General features: G+C 46.5%; 1 protein-coding gene across 4 annotated transcripts in view; it reads right to left on the bottom strand.

Annotated features, from left to right (window-relative positions):
- EMB3012 (embryo defective 3012) overlaps nucleotides 1–14944 on the bottom strand; it is a 221058-nt gene that overhangs the window by 62853 nt on the left and 143261 nt on the right. For all 4 annotated transcript variants that reach the window (XM_087377933.1, XM_087377932.1, XM_087377929.1 and 1 more), the window contains exon 26: nucleotides 10669–10771. In XM_087377933.1, the coding sequence (XP_087234059.1) occupies nucleotides 10669–10771 (103 nt within the window). The remainder of the gene's footprint in view (nucleotides 1–10668; nucleotides 10772–14944) is intronic.

A 14944-nucleotide genomic window follows, 5' to 3' on the forward strand; every position in this document is an offset into this window, starting at 1 on the left:
AATTCGCGGGTGTACGGACAAGCAGTACGGTACGCGGGTGTACGGACGAGAAGTATGGTACGTGGGTGTACGGACGAGCAATACCGTACGCAGGTGTACGGAAGTACAGATTCCGTACAATCGTACGGACTATACGAACGAGGTGTAGCAGTGAAGCTGAGTTGCAGCTGGAGCTCAACGGGGAAGTCGTAGGGAGCTGGATCTAATGCTCTGATACCAAATGTGAGAGAAAGGAGAGTGAGAGAGAGCAAGAGAGTGAGAGCTGAAAGCTTGGAAGCTGAAAGCTGAGTTGCAATAGAAGAGTGTAAAGAGTACAACACAATGAGTGAGAGATAAGGTTTTGTCCTAGTGACAAAACCTTAGTAGTCACTAACCATAGTTAGTGAACTAACTGCGGTTAGGGGGAAAAACCTCTTAAAGAGGGAAAAGTGCCCCTAGCTAGCTTATTATATTACATTGGTCAGTGCTGAATTATATCTATAATTCTAACACAAGGAGGGATTGCATGCATGTACAAGGAATGTTTACAAGACATTGTTAGTTTATGCAAGGATGATCCTTACAAAAGATACATATGGATAAAGATAGAGATGAAGCCAATGCCATTATACATTGTGGGATGCTACATCCCACATCGGGAATCCCCATACTATCCACGATATGGTAAAGATGCCTCAGACCCATTTGGAGATCTATGCTCAGATGTGGCCCACTTCACCTCCAAGGGAAGAGTAATAATAATGGGAAACATGAATGCACGAATTGGAAATGCCCAAATTCAGTCATTGAAAGGACATGAGTACAATAAAGAGGATGAGATTGAAATAGACACTAGTTGGCATCGATGCTCTCAAGATAAGGAGACCAATCCACATGGGGAAGCACTTATGAGTTTGATCAATGGCCTTCAAATGATTGTGTTAAATGGAACATCCTTATTTCCACGTACAAAGGTCCCGACCTGTTTCCCAGCTAGTGGAGGACAAAGTGTGGTGGACTATGTTCTAGTTTCCACAGATACAATACATCTAGTAGCATGTTACAAGATAGGCTCAAAAATGCCTGAATCGGATCATATCCCTCTCTACATCGAGATGAACCATTTGGCAGAAGTTAAAACAGCCACAGCAGAAAACTGGTCCCTCCGCATGGACACAGACAAAAGGGAATATTATGAAGAGGCTGTATACATTGCTCAAGAACACATGCATGCTAGATTGGAATAGAATGAGGGAAGCATTATTCTCTACTGCACAAACAGTTTTGGGGCAGAGAAAAAATAAGAGAACATGTACAAAAGGGCTACCATGTAATCGGTGGTTCGATAAAGAATGTAAGAGCACCAGACTGAAGATAAAACATATGCCAAATGGGAGTGAACATAGAGAAGCTGAAAGGTTCTTTCATGCCCTTAACCCGAGGAAGAGAAGGAAATACTTGGTGGATAAAGAATGGGAAGATGCCATAGAGTTTGCAAAGAACCCGAAAGGCACTTGGAGGAAAACAAGGGGAAGAAAAAAGGATGTTCTGGGAGATTTTACAGCAGAGGAAATGCTTCAATATGTGAACCAATTATACATGCACCCAAATGCCCCACCTATGGTTGTTGAGAGGTTCTTCTACAACGGTCCAGACATTTTCACTATAGATGCTGTAAATGAAGGTCTTAAAAAAACGGCCAATGGGAAAGCACCAGGCACTCTACATTTTATCAAAAATGAGCTGAGTCTATGGGCCGAGCTGAATAGAAAAAGAGCCATTGGACAGGCAGGCTTCAGGAAGAACCACAGTATAGCTGATCATTTGATTACTTTGAGGGTACTAATGGAAGAAAGCAGGCTAAGAGGACAGCCCCTTTTTTGCTGCTTTATTGATTTTACAAAAGCATTTGACACTGTCCCCAGGAACCATTTGTGGGAAAGATCGGTGCATTTAGAAGTGCCTGATCATTTGAGAATGGCAATCTTCAGAATGTATGAGAAAGTAGCATGCCAACTAAAAGGGAATAATGGACTGTCAGCCACATTTTATAGTAACATGGGAGTCAAACAAGGCTGCCCATTATCCCCAACATTGTTTGGTCTATGCATAGACAAGCTGGAAGAGTTAATTCATATGATGCTACAGGGAGAGCAGCCAACGAGTCCCCAAATATGTGGATATACCATTCTACTATTGCTTTATGCAAATGATGTGGTCTTCATCTCTTACAAAGCAGAGAATATGCAGCCGATGATGCACACCCTCCATAAATTTTGCATGGAGAGTGGTCTAACAGTTTATGTCAATAAGACCAAAATGATGGTAATAAAGACAATACAGCCAGCCAACATCCCAAGCATTATGTATGATAAGAAGGAAATCGAGAGGGTGCAAACTTTCAAATACTTGGGGATAGATGTACCATCTAACCATAGATGGGGAGATTGTGTTCAGAGGAGGATTGATGCAGGATGGGGTAAGTACTACCGCTTTGAAAATGACTGCAGAAACAATGACACCACGAGATGGGATATTAGGCGTGTGCTATTTGATGCGTATGTCATTCAAACAGTGCTTTACGGTGTGGAGGTATGGGGAGGCAGTATTTCAGCATCAAAATGGAACGACATTGAGAAATTGCAGAAGTCATTTCTCAAAAGGCATTTAGGAATTAAGTCCACCACACCATACTCAATCATGCTTCTTGAAACTGGTTGCAGACCCATTGAGCTGAGAGCACTGGAAAGAGTCTTCAAATATATAAAGAGGATTCAAGATATGCAAGCACATAGGCTACCAAAGAGAGCATGGGAGGCAAGCAAGAGACCTCAAAAAACAAACAAGAGCAAGATGCTATCATCTGGATGGGGGTATGACATTAAAGTCTGGTTCCAAAGATGGGAAGTTGCTTCTTACCTAGATGCAATGCCAAGGGAAGAGGAGAAAAGGACATTTTCTACAGCCCTTTTAGAAGCACTACACAGTAAATGGCAATCAGCGAAGAAAAGGACCAAATATGAATATTATTGTGAGAATATCAACCCCAACTATTGGACCACATACTCTCAGAAAGAGAACAAAGCACACAAATATATATGCACACCTATCTCTCTCAGGGCAAGAAGAAGCATCGCAATCATCCGAACTCCATCACACTCCCTAGAAGTGGAGAAAAAAGCATGGGAAGGAGTATCGAGGGAACAAAGACTCTGCCAACTATGCAACTTAGATGAAGTGGAAAATGAGGCACATGTTCTTTTGGCATGTCCGCGATATGAGCATCTAAGAGAAGATTTCAGCAATGTCACGCAGCATCACAACAGTTTGGAGAGCTTGCTTTCCCATCCTCACCTCGCAGCCTTGGGCAATTACATTACCAAGGTCCTTGCATACTGTGACCAATGTATTACACAGGTAGCAACATGCTAGCTTCGTAGCCTCCCCCTCAACGCGTCCATCAACCTCCAAGCTCGTTTCACTATTCTCCAGGTACGTTTCATTTCATCTCAGCGTTGTCCAAGGCTTTCCAACTGCTTTCCAACGTCTCAGCGCAAAGCATAGTGTAATTACAGTCTCTAGGAGGAGATTAGGATGCGTCAAGGCCTGTGAGGTGTAGAATGATCGAGTTAGTTGGCGTGAGAGTTGAGGTGAACCTGTAAATGAAAGACAAAAAAGTGCACAGTCGGACTTTGAAGTGAGTACGTAAATCAGGTTGTGCAAGAGTCTGTTTGCGTAGATTTTATATCGTTAAGGGAGCCTGATAGTATGCCTTTGTAAATTAGTGTAAAGGTGACGTTCAAACAAGCGTAGAAATCTATAAAAGTGTGCCCACGTTATAGATTTCTACGAAAAATGAGCCTGACTTTTTGTAACATTCCATTGGGTCCCATGGGTCGATTTCAGGCCCCCACACGATGATAATAATAGTTTCTTTCTTTCTTTTCTCTCTCTCTCTCTCTCTCTCTCTCTCTCTCTCTCTCTCCCCCCCCCCCCCCTTATTTGGGAACTGACATGTGCCCTCCCTAAGCTAATGAACTAGATGGCTTTTTTTGTCCCATTGAACTGTTGGTCTCCCGTGGACATTAATAGACTCTCTCTCTCTCTCTCCCCCCCCCCTAATTGCCCTTCCTAAGCAGATGAACTAGATGGCTTTTCTTGTCCCATAGATCCTGAAGGGTCTCACGAGGACATCAATACAATCATATCATATCATACAATTATTTGCTCACCTTGATCCCCAACTCTCGGAGGTCCATCGCTGCTCCTGCTCCATCGCTGGTTTTGTTCTCGCTGCCCATCGCTGCTTCTGCTCCATCGCTGCCCATCGCTCCATCAAGCCTTTCCATCACTGCTCCATCGCTGCTCCTGCTCCTGCTCCTTACGTTGCTCTCAACGCTGCTCCATTGCTGCCTCTACGCTGCTCCATTGCTGCTCCTGCTCTACGTGACATAGACCCATGAGGTCTCCCGCTCCCTACGCTCAGCCTCTCCCTACGCTCTACCCTACGCTCAGCCTCTCCCTACACCCACTACGCTCAGCCTACCTAGCCACCCCCTCCCTACGCTGAGCCTACGCTCATACCCCGCTCAGCCTACCCCGCTCAGCCTACGCTCAGTCTACTCCGCTCAGCTTACCCCTACGCCCCCTACACTCATCCTACGCCTACCCCTACGCCCCCTACGCCTACGCCCTATGCTCAGCCCAACCCCTACGCCTACGCTCATCCTACACCTACGCCCCCTACCCCACTCCCTACGCTTAACCTACCTAGCCACCCCCTCTCTGCTCCTCCCGATCCCGCTTCAGCCCCTCACCACCTCCCTTTTTTTTTTAAACTCCTCACCATCTTAGCCTCTCCTTCTCCACCTCCTGGCTGCCTCTCACCTCAGGCTTCCACCCTGCCTCGCCACCACCTCGCACTGGATGTGCCTCCCATTATGGGGGGGAGCCGGTGCTCCCGCTCTAGGTCGGACACTAAGACCTACACCACACAAAAAAAAGGGTCCAGGAGAAATGGGGGACAAAGCCAAGAAAGACAACAACAACAACAAAGAAAAGCAAACGACACAACTGAAATTGGAGGATGTGAACACACGTTACAACCGAAGTGGACTCGGGGTAGACAGCAAGGCAAAGGCAGGACCCGCCTCAGCTTCTTCAGCCTCTATCTCTACCTCAACCTCAGCTCCCGCTACAGTTTCAATTTCGGTTTCAGCTCCAACCTCAGATCCCTCTATGTCTATCTCTACCTCGAATTCAGCCCCCGCTTCAGGCTCAGCTCCAGTTCCAGTCTCAGCTCCCTCTACATCTACTATTAGTGACATACTCATGCCCATAGCGCCGGTTGTTGTTCCCTTCCCCTCCTCTCTTGTTACAGCTCTCGCACCGCTTATGACCCCTACTTCGGAGGTGTCATACACTGTTCCGCATTATGCTTCACTCTCCCCTCTCCCTCTCAAGCAGCCCACGCTCCCACACCCCGTTGGGACTGCCTCATCCATTCCACTGTCATCTCCGTTCCTCACCCAGTTCACCTAGTCACCGTCCAGTTTTCGGATTCAATCCCACACTTTCATGCCACAGTCACCACAATTTCAGCATGGACATGGGTGGGCTGATACACCAGAGGCCCGTGAGACCTTGCTCATGGAGATACATAGTTTCCGTGAGCGTGAGATGGAGTTGACTCGCTTTGCATGGGAGCAGGTCCACTTAAACCAGGAGTAGAGCCGCATCATACAGGAGCAGGGTGGGCCATTCAGGAGCAAGCGGGTCTTATTCAAGGACTCAGACATGATATCATGCAGCTCCAACAGGAGGTCACAGCCATACACACTGTCCCAGGGAGCACCCCAGTGATCGAGGCGCAGATTGCGAGCATGCAATCTGCTATTGAGAAGACTTCCAGATGGGTTGACGTGGCCAAACGGGAACCCGCAAGGGTAACCGTTTCGGCTACCAGCAACAGAGAGCCAATAAGGCTCTCAGCATCAGAGTACGCAAGGTCCCACGCATTGAGGCTACAACGATGGCAGATGCGACTGCGTTCGTGGCCGCTACCCTGGGTGTGGCTGAGCACAAGATAGAGAGGGCATGGCAAGTGGGAAGAGATCCCAACCGAGAGCAACCCCCGATCATACGGTTCCATGACACTCAAGCACGACTTTCAGCTCTATGACACAGGTCAGTCCTTCGAGATCAACCAGCGATCTCTATGGATGAGGACCTCAAACCTCTACAGGTTGAGGAGAGGCGCTCTTTGCTGCAACAACGGGATCAAGCCCGGAAGGAGGGGAAGTGGGCAGTGGTACGAGAGGGACGACTTCTTACAGACCCCCGTAGGACACCTGCCCCCTCTACTACATAGGGGGATCTATGAGACTCACATATCCGAGACCGTGTCCTGCATCATTTGGAACTGTAATGGTACCTTATGGTCAGAACCAGGGAACTTCTCGGAATCCTATACAGGCCACGACATAGTCTTTTATACAGAGACACATCAGAGTCCAGAGCGCCCTCTTCCAATAGTCAGCGGATATACATGGGAATCTGCCTACAAAGATGAGACGAGGGATACAGGAGGAGTTCGAGGTTCACGTGGAGTTGCAGTCCTTTTCAAATCCACACTTCGGGGGACCATTTCAGTAGAGCAGAGAGATACACATTCCAAATTTCTTTGGATCCGGATTCGACACATGGACAGCCGGGATCTATTTGTTGCATTTTGCTACTTCCCCCCTGAGGCCTCCCACTTTGCAAGAGATATCCGAGGTGTGATGAGACATCCCCATTTGTTGCCCTTTATCAGTCCATCGTTGACTTCTCTAGCTGCGGAGAAGTCCTAGTGGGGGACTTCAACGCGAGGACGACGTCAGGTACCACTTCTTGACTTCATAGATGATCCCACTCTACTGTCACATATGCTATGGGTTTCGGCTGACAGGCGAGGTCCATTCTCATCTTATCGACAGGCCCTATTAGACCTCGGCAAGATACATGATCTAATTATCTATAATGGTCTTGACAGATGGCCCGCTTCAAGTGGTTTCATATGCTTTCCACATGGGGGGGGCTCTAGTGTTACTGATTACATCATGGGATCCCCTGTCTTCACATCTCGCATTACTGACTTCACTGTAGCACCTCTCCCCCCAGGGGCTCATCATACATACCTTTTCTTTAGCATCTCCACCTCCATTCGCATAGCACCCTCCACCCCACTCAGTGCTTACTCCACCTACCACGATATACGCTTTGATCGGGATCACTCACCTTCTTACTCTGGCCGTCTGTACATACTTCTTGCTTATATCGACTTCATATCCCTTTTAGAGGATCATGCTGCCCTTGTTACCCGCTCACTACACGAGGCTTCCATTCACGCTTTCCCCCACACCACCCGCTCCACCCGCCCACCACCCCCTGGAACCGTACCCTGTAATAGTTGGTACAATGATGAGTGTAAGGCTTTACGCCGTCAACTCAGATTCGACAGTCTTTTGAGCACACAAGATACACTACGCGAATACCGTAGACTGGTACGAAGGAAGAAACTAGACTTCGTTCATCGGAACCAGGAGCTACTGAACATTTTGTTTGGTAACAACTCTAAGGATTCTGGCAGAGATTTCTAGAAGGACAGTCCCCTCCGCCACTCACTGACACTCAAATCTGGTTTGATTATGCACGCACACTTTATGACATTTTAAATCAGCCAGTCCCTAACCTCTCACACATGCCTCGTCTCACATCATGCACCCTCTTCACTAGAGGAGGGGTAAAGGATGTCGTAATGAAACTTCATAATGACTGAGCGAAGGATCATGAGGGGCTATGCACTCCATTCATTGCATATGGGATTAACCTCCTAGCCCCGATCTTAGCAAAGCTTTTTAATGAAGCTCTTTGTTTGGGATTTCCACACACTTCGGCCATTAACACTACCTCACCCATCCACAAGGCAGGGGATCCCATGAGCCCAGAGAACTACAGGTCCATTATGATTGGACATGTCCGTACTTGACTCCGAGGTTAGCAGACTTGCAGAGTGTCAAGGACTTAGAGCAGCAAGATAGGCCGGATTCCGGCGTGATCATGGAACTATGGACCACATTCTCACGCTCAGATGTATCATCGAGGAGGCGAGGTCACGAAAGCAGAGGGTTTATTGTTGCTTTGTGGATTTCTGCAAGGCATTTGACACAGTTCCGAGAGCCCGCCTCATACGGCCCCTGCAGGACCTAGGTTATGACCAGGAGATCATTTGGGCTGTCATGGCACTTTACGAGAGAGTTTCAAGCAGAGTTCGGGCAAGATCCGGGTGGACAGACGAGATCATGAGCACCATGAGGGTCAAACAAGGGTGTCCTTTGTCACCTATCTTGTCTGGCCTCTACATTGACGAGCTTGAGACAGTGATGCAGACACAGGGGGATATAGGTTGCTCTCTTGATGGCATGCTGATCCAGATTTTGCTCTACGCAAATGACGTGGCTCTCTTGTCTTCCTCAGCAGAGGGGCTTCAGAGACACCTAGACACACTACAGTCCTTTTGTGAGTCTCGTGATTTGAAGGTCAACCTGGGTAAAACCAAGGTCATGATCTTCGATACATCTCGCGCCATCATGCATCAGGAGCAGTTCACATTTAAGGGGTCATCTGTTGAGATAGTTTTATCATACACTTATCTTGGGGTTATCTACTCCGGACCTAGCTTCACTATGAGACCCGCGATGCAAGCACGCTCGAGTAGAGGGTATGCTTCATTGACCAGACTAGAGAGGCACTGCTTCCGCTCGCACTTTCAAGATCCACGCACCAAGGGGTTGCTTTTTGACTCCTTGGTTTGCCCAGCGGGGATGTACGACAGTCCTTGTTGGGGGCCAGACTTGTCGAATATGGAGTGGGCCGGTGTGGAGCGGCTACATGTTCTCATGTTATCACGGATGATTCGTAAGTAATCCGCTCCTCACCAGATCATTCAGGCTAAGTTTGGGTCACTCCCTTTACAGCTAGATGCTGCATTTCAGGTCATCACGTATCTGTACCGAGTTAGGGAATATGGAGATTATACCTCGGGGCGTAGCAGGCTACCATGGATAGCTCTATCCTCTTCTATGGCCAAAGGTGCTGGTATGCTCGTACAGAGAGATGGTTTGAGCGATTGGGGCTCCACATGGATAGACTACCTCCCTTCTAGTACAGCATGGATGCTCCGTTTTCTCCCCTCTTATCACACGAGGTCAACCAGGTTATCCGTCAGGATCTACTACAGCTACACACATTTTGAACCTGGTTGAAACCAAGTGAACTCCCAATGAAGCTTAGCTTCTACAGAGATTACTTCTTACATATCACAGCGGAGGGTTTCATTGACCCACCAGCATACACGTAGATTCACTTACCCCACTTGCTGAGGATCTCTCTTGGGCAGTTCTGGGTCTCTTCACACAGACTTTGCATCGAGAGCGGCAGAGCAAAGCGACTACCCAGGGAGAGGTGCATATGCACACTGTGTGACATGCAAGAGGTGGAGACAGAGGAGCATTTCATCTTCAGGTATCCTGTGTACTATGATATCGAGGGCGTTTCCACTACCTCTTCGGGGATAGTTATGGGATTTTGGCTTGTTTCCTCTCCTACCCAGACCAGCGGTGTTTGACAGGTTTCATTCATGAGGCACTTAGACTCTGTAAGAGGATACTCCGAGCACGGAGACAGGAGCAGACTTCTTCCTTGACTGCTCCCTCTCAGAGCTCTATCACGAAGTTCTTTCAGCTAGATCACATGGACCCCCAAAGACGAGGCCTCGACATGACCGTGACCCGGAGCCTGTGACCCGACAGCTCAGACAGAGGGTCGACACACATATCACACTTGGGAACATCCCCTCCTTGTTTAGAGTCGGAGCCCGATCGACGGGGTCAAAGTAGCCCTTGTCAGACGCAGAGCTATGGCACCTCTGAGTGACCGACAACACTATATTGCCGACTTCATGCCTCCACTGTCTCATCCATCCTGATATCTTGCTGCTGCCGATAATGATGATGATATTGATCACGATGCTGAGATTGATATATAGTCGACCATCGATATGACTATGTTGTAGTTAGGACTTAGTACTGCCTTCTGCATTTTTGCATTTTGCATTGGTATGGATGCTCGTTTAGTAGCTCCACTACCACAGCTTGTTGTATCAAGATTTTCACAGTCTCATAGACCCATCGGTCTTTACAAGACTTTGATAAACACACTCTCTCTCTCTCTCTCTCTCTCTCTCTCTCTCTCTCTCTGGATGCATTTACACCCTATGTGATAAGTGTTTGGCTTTCATTTAAGCATTTGATGAATAAACCATTACATCAGAGTAATCCAATGAGTTACCTCATTTGGATGTAAAAGATAGTATGCAAAGGTGTACTCATATTCAACCATCTGAAGGGCACTAAGCTTACATTGACGTATAAAATGTATATCACCTGAATAACATTTGGCAATAAAAACACATGCAATGACACTACTTAACTACCGAAGTTCAAGTTTCTAGTTAACACGAAACTTAAACCTTACCATACCTTGAAATTTTCTTAAGCGTTTGCTAAACACAAGATTTAACATGTTCTGTGAAATAGAAGGACTATTTAAACGAATGATAACAAAATATAAATAGACCGACATAATTACCAATGTTATCCTGAAAGGTGATAGGATATAGCTGACTTGTTCCCGCGGATATCTCGACTACATGAAGTGGGAATTTGGAGTTACCAATCATCATTTGAGAAACCTGCATTATGGAACATTATGCTCATGGCATAAAAGCTCTATGTGGTTAAAAGGAAGCCTTCAAAACCGAGTTCCAGGATAAGGCACAATTTTGGCATTTGAAACATGGCAAGCACTAACGATTATAATGCATCTATTAGATAGGATCTTGGAAAACAATGAGAAGCCTAGTCCTTTTAGAAACAGGCATATTGTGAATAACAAGCACATGCTATATAACCCAATCAAAACATAGCGACAATTCATGTTTTGTACTATAAAGAAGCTAGTTAATAACTGTAACAATTGGTTAGCATTAAACACTATAGAGATAAATATGACACTTATTACCTTCAAATAAGTATCAACAAAAGATCATTAATGCAGTGTTAATTCATGTCCCGCACACAGAAGAAGACTCGATTCTCCTTATTGACAACACTTTTTACAATGTCTTAAACTTCAACTTTTGGCCTTTGTCAGTGATTCGTAAGGAGATCTCAAAATTTTAGAAAAAGGCTCTTAGAAGAAAAAACCAGCATATTCCAAAGAAACCCAGCTCTTTGCCTAGGGAGTCTCTAGTACAAGGGCTAACAGCAAGTTGGGGACTACACAACCAACAAATCCCTCGCGAAGTGAATATGTAAAAAACTCCTGCAGGCCAAACCTTGCAGAAACGTGTGCGCCTCGCAACAGTCGCTCTAGAGCGCAGGTTGGATGATTACTCGTCGACAGCAATCTAATTGGGTTTTGGCAAAACTGAAGAAGAAACTTGAATTCTGGAAACTTGCCACATGGCCTTTGCATGTTTGGCTGCAGATTGTTCAATCCATTCTTATCGCATATATTTATTTTTATTGCCCTTAATCATGTTCAACAAAGAGCATCTTGTAGTCTTCATCTCTGGCCATGGAAGCCTTTTGGAGCTCTAAACATGGCAAAAAAGGATTGCGATTACTTTCGGTGCAGCATCTATATTCTCCCAAGATGCATGCAAGACTTAATATTTTGAATCTTCATGTACATATTCTTGCTCATACAGGCAAAATGATGCTGCAATTTATGCAGGGTTCAGCCATGGGCTGCCATGATGTGTCATTTGCTCTCTCAACTTACTACCCCTGCCTTTGGTTATTGGCAGCCCACTCCCTATGACTTTATCTTAGGTTCTATTCAAGGAAAAATCAAAGGCTGCCCACTGATCTCCAAGATGTTGCTGGACTGGAAACATATTATATCTCACTTGGAATGGAATGGCAGGGATTCTTTACAGGGCAATTCTTTACGTTCTGAAGGCACACATTGGTCGAGAGCATTTTCCCCTTCGTTGGCTTTGCAGGAGCCTCGACGTTCGTATTTTCTGAGAATTAAGCGGATCCATTCTGTTCCAGATGTGATTCATGATGATGGGACCCCTCTTTCTTTTCGTTAGGCTGCTGAAAAAATTCAGTCTTCGCATGCATTCCCGTGTTGTTCAGTATCTTATTACTCATATGCTTCGACCTTATATTCCAATACCTCCTTTGCAAATTCAGGATCGACTTCAAGACTGGACACTCCATTTGCCAGGGTCCTCATGTCGTCCCTTGAAGCTGTCTCACATAATGTATGTGTGTGTGCGTGCGTGCGTGTATGTGTATGTGTGTGTGTGTGTGTATGTGTGTGTGTGTGTATGTGCGTGTGTGTGTGTGTATGTGCGTGTGCATAGGAAGGTCTTAGTGCTGGAACACATCCAAAACAAATGAGGCTCTCTGCTTTTTTGAGACCCTCATGTAAATTTTGCTGACAATATAATCATGGATTTACCCCAAAAAAAAAAAAAAAAAAAAGTGTATGTGCGTGTGTGTGTGTGTGTGTGTGTGTGTATGATGCCTGCCATGAGGGTGATATACATGCATCTTGCATTGAGCTTTTCTTTATATGCTTCTGATCGGTGGGATACTCTCCATCTTGGAGACTTTCCCTCTTGTAAAGTTATGACGATATAAATACAATGCACTGGATTTTACCCCAAAAAAAAAAAAAGTGTGTGTGTGTCACAGAGAGTTGGTGTGTGTTAGAATTGGTGTGTGTGAGAGAGAGCTTGGAGAGGAGATCATGTCGCGAGACAGAGCCCCGTACAGCTCCCCCTTCTGTTCGTACAACTGTACGGCTGCCGTACAGGTGCCGTACGTCCGTACGGACAGGCGGTACGACCCGTCTACTCACTTCTGCGCAACCTGTGTAATCCCGCTCCAACCCTGCGTGTGTGTGCGTCGCCATCGCCTTTCCTTCCGAAGCCTTCTTTGTGCCTCCATACACTTCTGCCATTTCCGTACAGTTCAGCCCGCCTACCCTCCGTCAGCATCCCTGTTGTGCTCCTTTTATTCCGTACAGTTCCCGTCTGCACTGTCAGCCCTCCGTACAGTCCGTACAGTCCTTTCATCCATATTGCCCATACAGCTTCCTCCTATCCGTACAGTTTTCCTTCTTTCTCCCGTGCTGTTTGCTCTGTTCAAACCCGGTTGTACAGCTCTGGTTCCTTCTACCTCTTCATCAATCTCGCCCTGCTTTACTCCATGGAAGATCATCTCAAAAGCTATTCCCAGAAGGACTTGTCCCGGGACTCCAAAAGACAGCAAGTTGACTTCTCTACTTCAGCCTCGGTAGATGCTCACTATGTTTTTGACATGCTCAAGGATGAATTCCATCACAGCAGGAAGGAGTGGGCCAAACCTCCCCCGGCCCTCAAATACAAGCTGAAGCTGCCCTCTTTGGTGGCTCCTCTTCGAAAGTTTTCTCAGCAAGCCGTCATCATCTTCTTTCCAGGGAAGCTACCTTCAGCAAATGATGTAGCTCAGAGGGTCCAGGCTTTGTTGGGAGGTTGCTTTGTTGGAGGAGTATATTTTGCCTCTCGAGGTTTTTATGAAGTGCACTTCTCGGATGCATCTTATCGCCAGCAGATTTTGGAGATGTCCCCTCTATTCTATGGCGGACAAATGGTCCACGTCATGCCATGGTCGCCAAATCAGGACTATCACGGTCTCATCCGACATCACTGCTCTGTATGGGTTGAGGTTGTGGATTTTCCGGACTATATGAGGGCTGAGTTACCAAGCCTGGCAGCTACTTTGGGACAAGTTGTATGCCCACCCCGTCCTTCGGGCAATTGCAATCGATTTTGTGTTCTTTGGGATACAGATCACCCAACTCCTCCTTCTATTGCGGTAGAGGTAGAGGATGTTCCCTTGGGCGAAAAATATTTTGATTTGAAATGGGGAGTCTTTGCAGGCGGTTGCTTTACATGCCATAAATTTGGCCACCTAGCTTCACAGTGTCCTTCAGCAGTCCTGCATCCACTCCCACCTACAGCCATTGCTCCAGAAAATAATCCCCCACCAACTTATGGTCCGGGGCCTAAGGCTATACCTAGCAAGGCAGCGGATATGGCATCTACAGCTACTCCACTCAAAGAAAATGTGGTTCAGATTCCAGCCAAGCAAAAGGATAAGGGAAAGGGCAAAATTTCAGAATCTCATGCTGCTCCTCAAGGTGCCTGGCAGCAACCCAAAAAGGTATTTGCGCTCAAACCACGACCGCTGCAATCTCGCCATTGGGATGCCTCTATTTCCACTCCTAGTCACGTCTCTACCCCTGCTGATAGCCCCACTTCTCAACTGTGGCTTGATGTGCTTAAGAGGGGCATCCCTATATGTGACAATGATGAGGATTATAGAGCTACTGATCCAGGAGGCCAAGTGGATGTTGATGTCATGGCTGAGGCCTGACAACTTACACTGTCACTACGCTTTTTGGTTCGGCTGTACATACTTTCTATGTCTACTTCAATTACTTGCATTACATACAATGTTCAAGGTCTTTGCAATGTCAATAAGTGGAGACTTTTTTGGCACTATGTACATAGAACGCACCCCGATGTAATCTCCTTACAGGAACACAACCAACACTTCTTGGCTGGCCAGCAAGGCCATTTTGCTGGTTATGACATCTTTTATGCTGGTACAATGCACTTTTCAGGGGTATGCATGTTGGTCAAGCATGATATGCAGCCCACGCTTGCTTACAATGACCCCCAGGGTCAATGGATGGTGATCAGATGTATATGTCATGCTGAACTTTATGAAATAGCATCTGTTTATGCCTCTCAGACTTCTGCAACAAGAGCTCAAATGTGGGCATCCATCAAACAATATCC

The sequence above is a fragment of the Dipteris shenzhenensis genome, chromosome 8, assembly GCF_047967505.1.
Source record: "Dipteris shenzhenensis isolate YYH24624 ecotype China chromosome 8, Dip_SZ_1.0, whole genome shotgun sequence".
Taxonomy (NCBI): Eukaryota; Viridiplantae; Streptophyta; class Polypodiopsida; order Gleicheniales; family Dipteridaceae; genus Dipteris; species Dipteris shenzhenensis.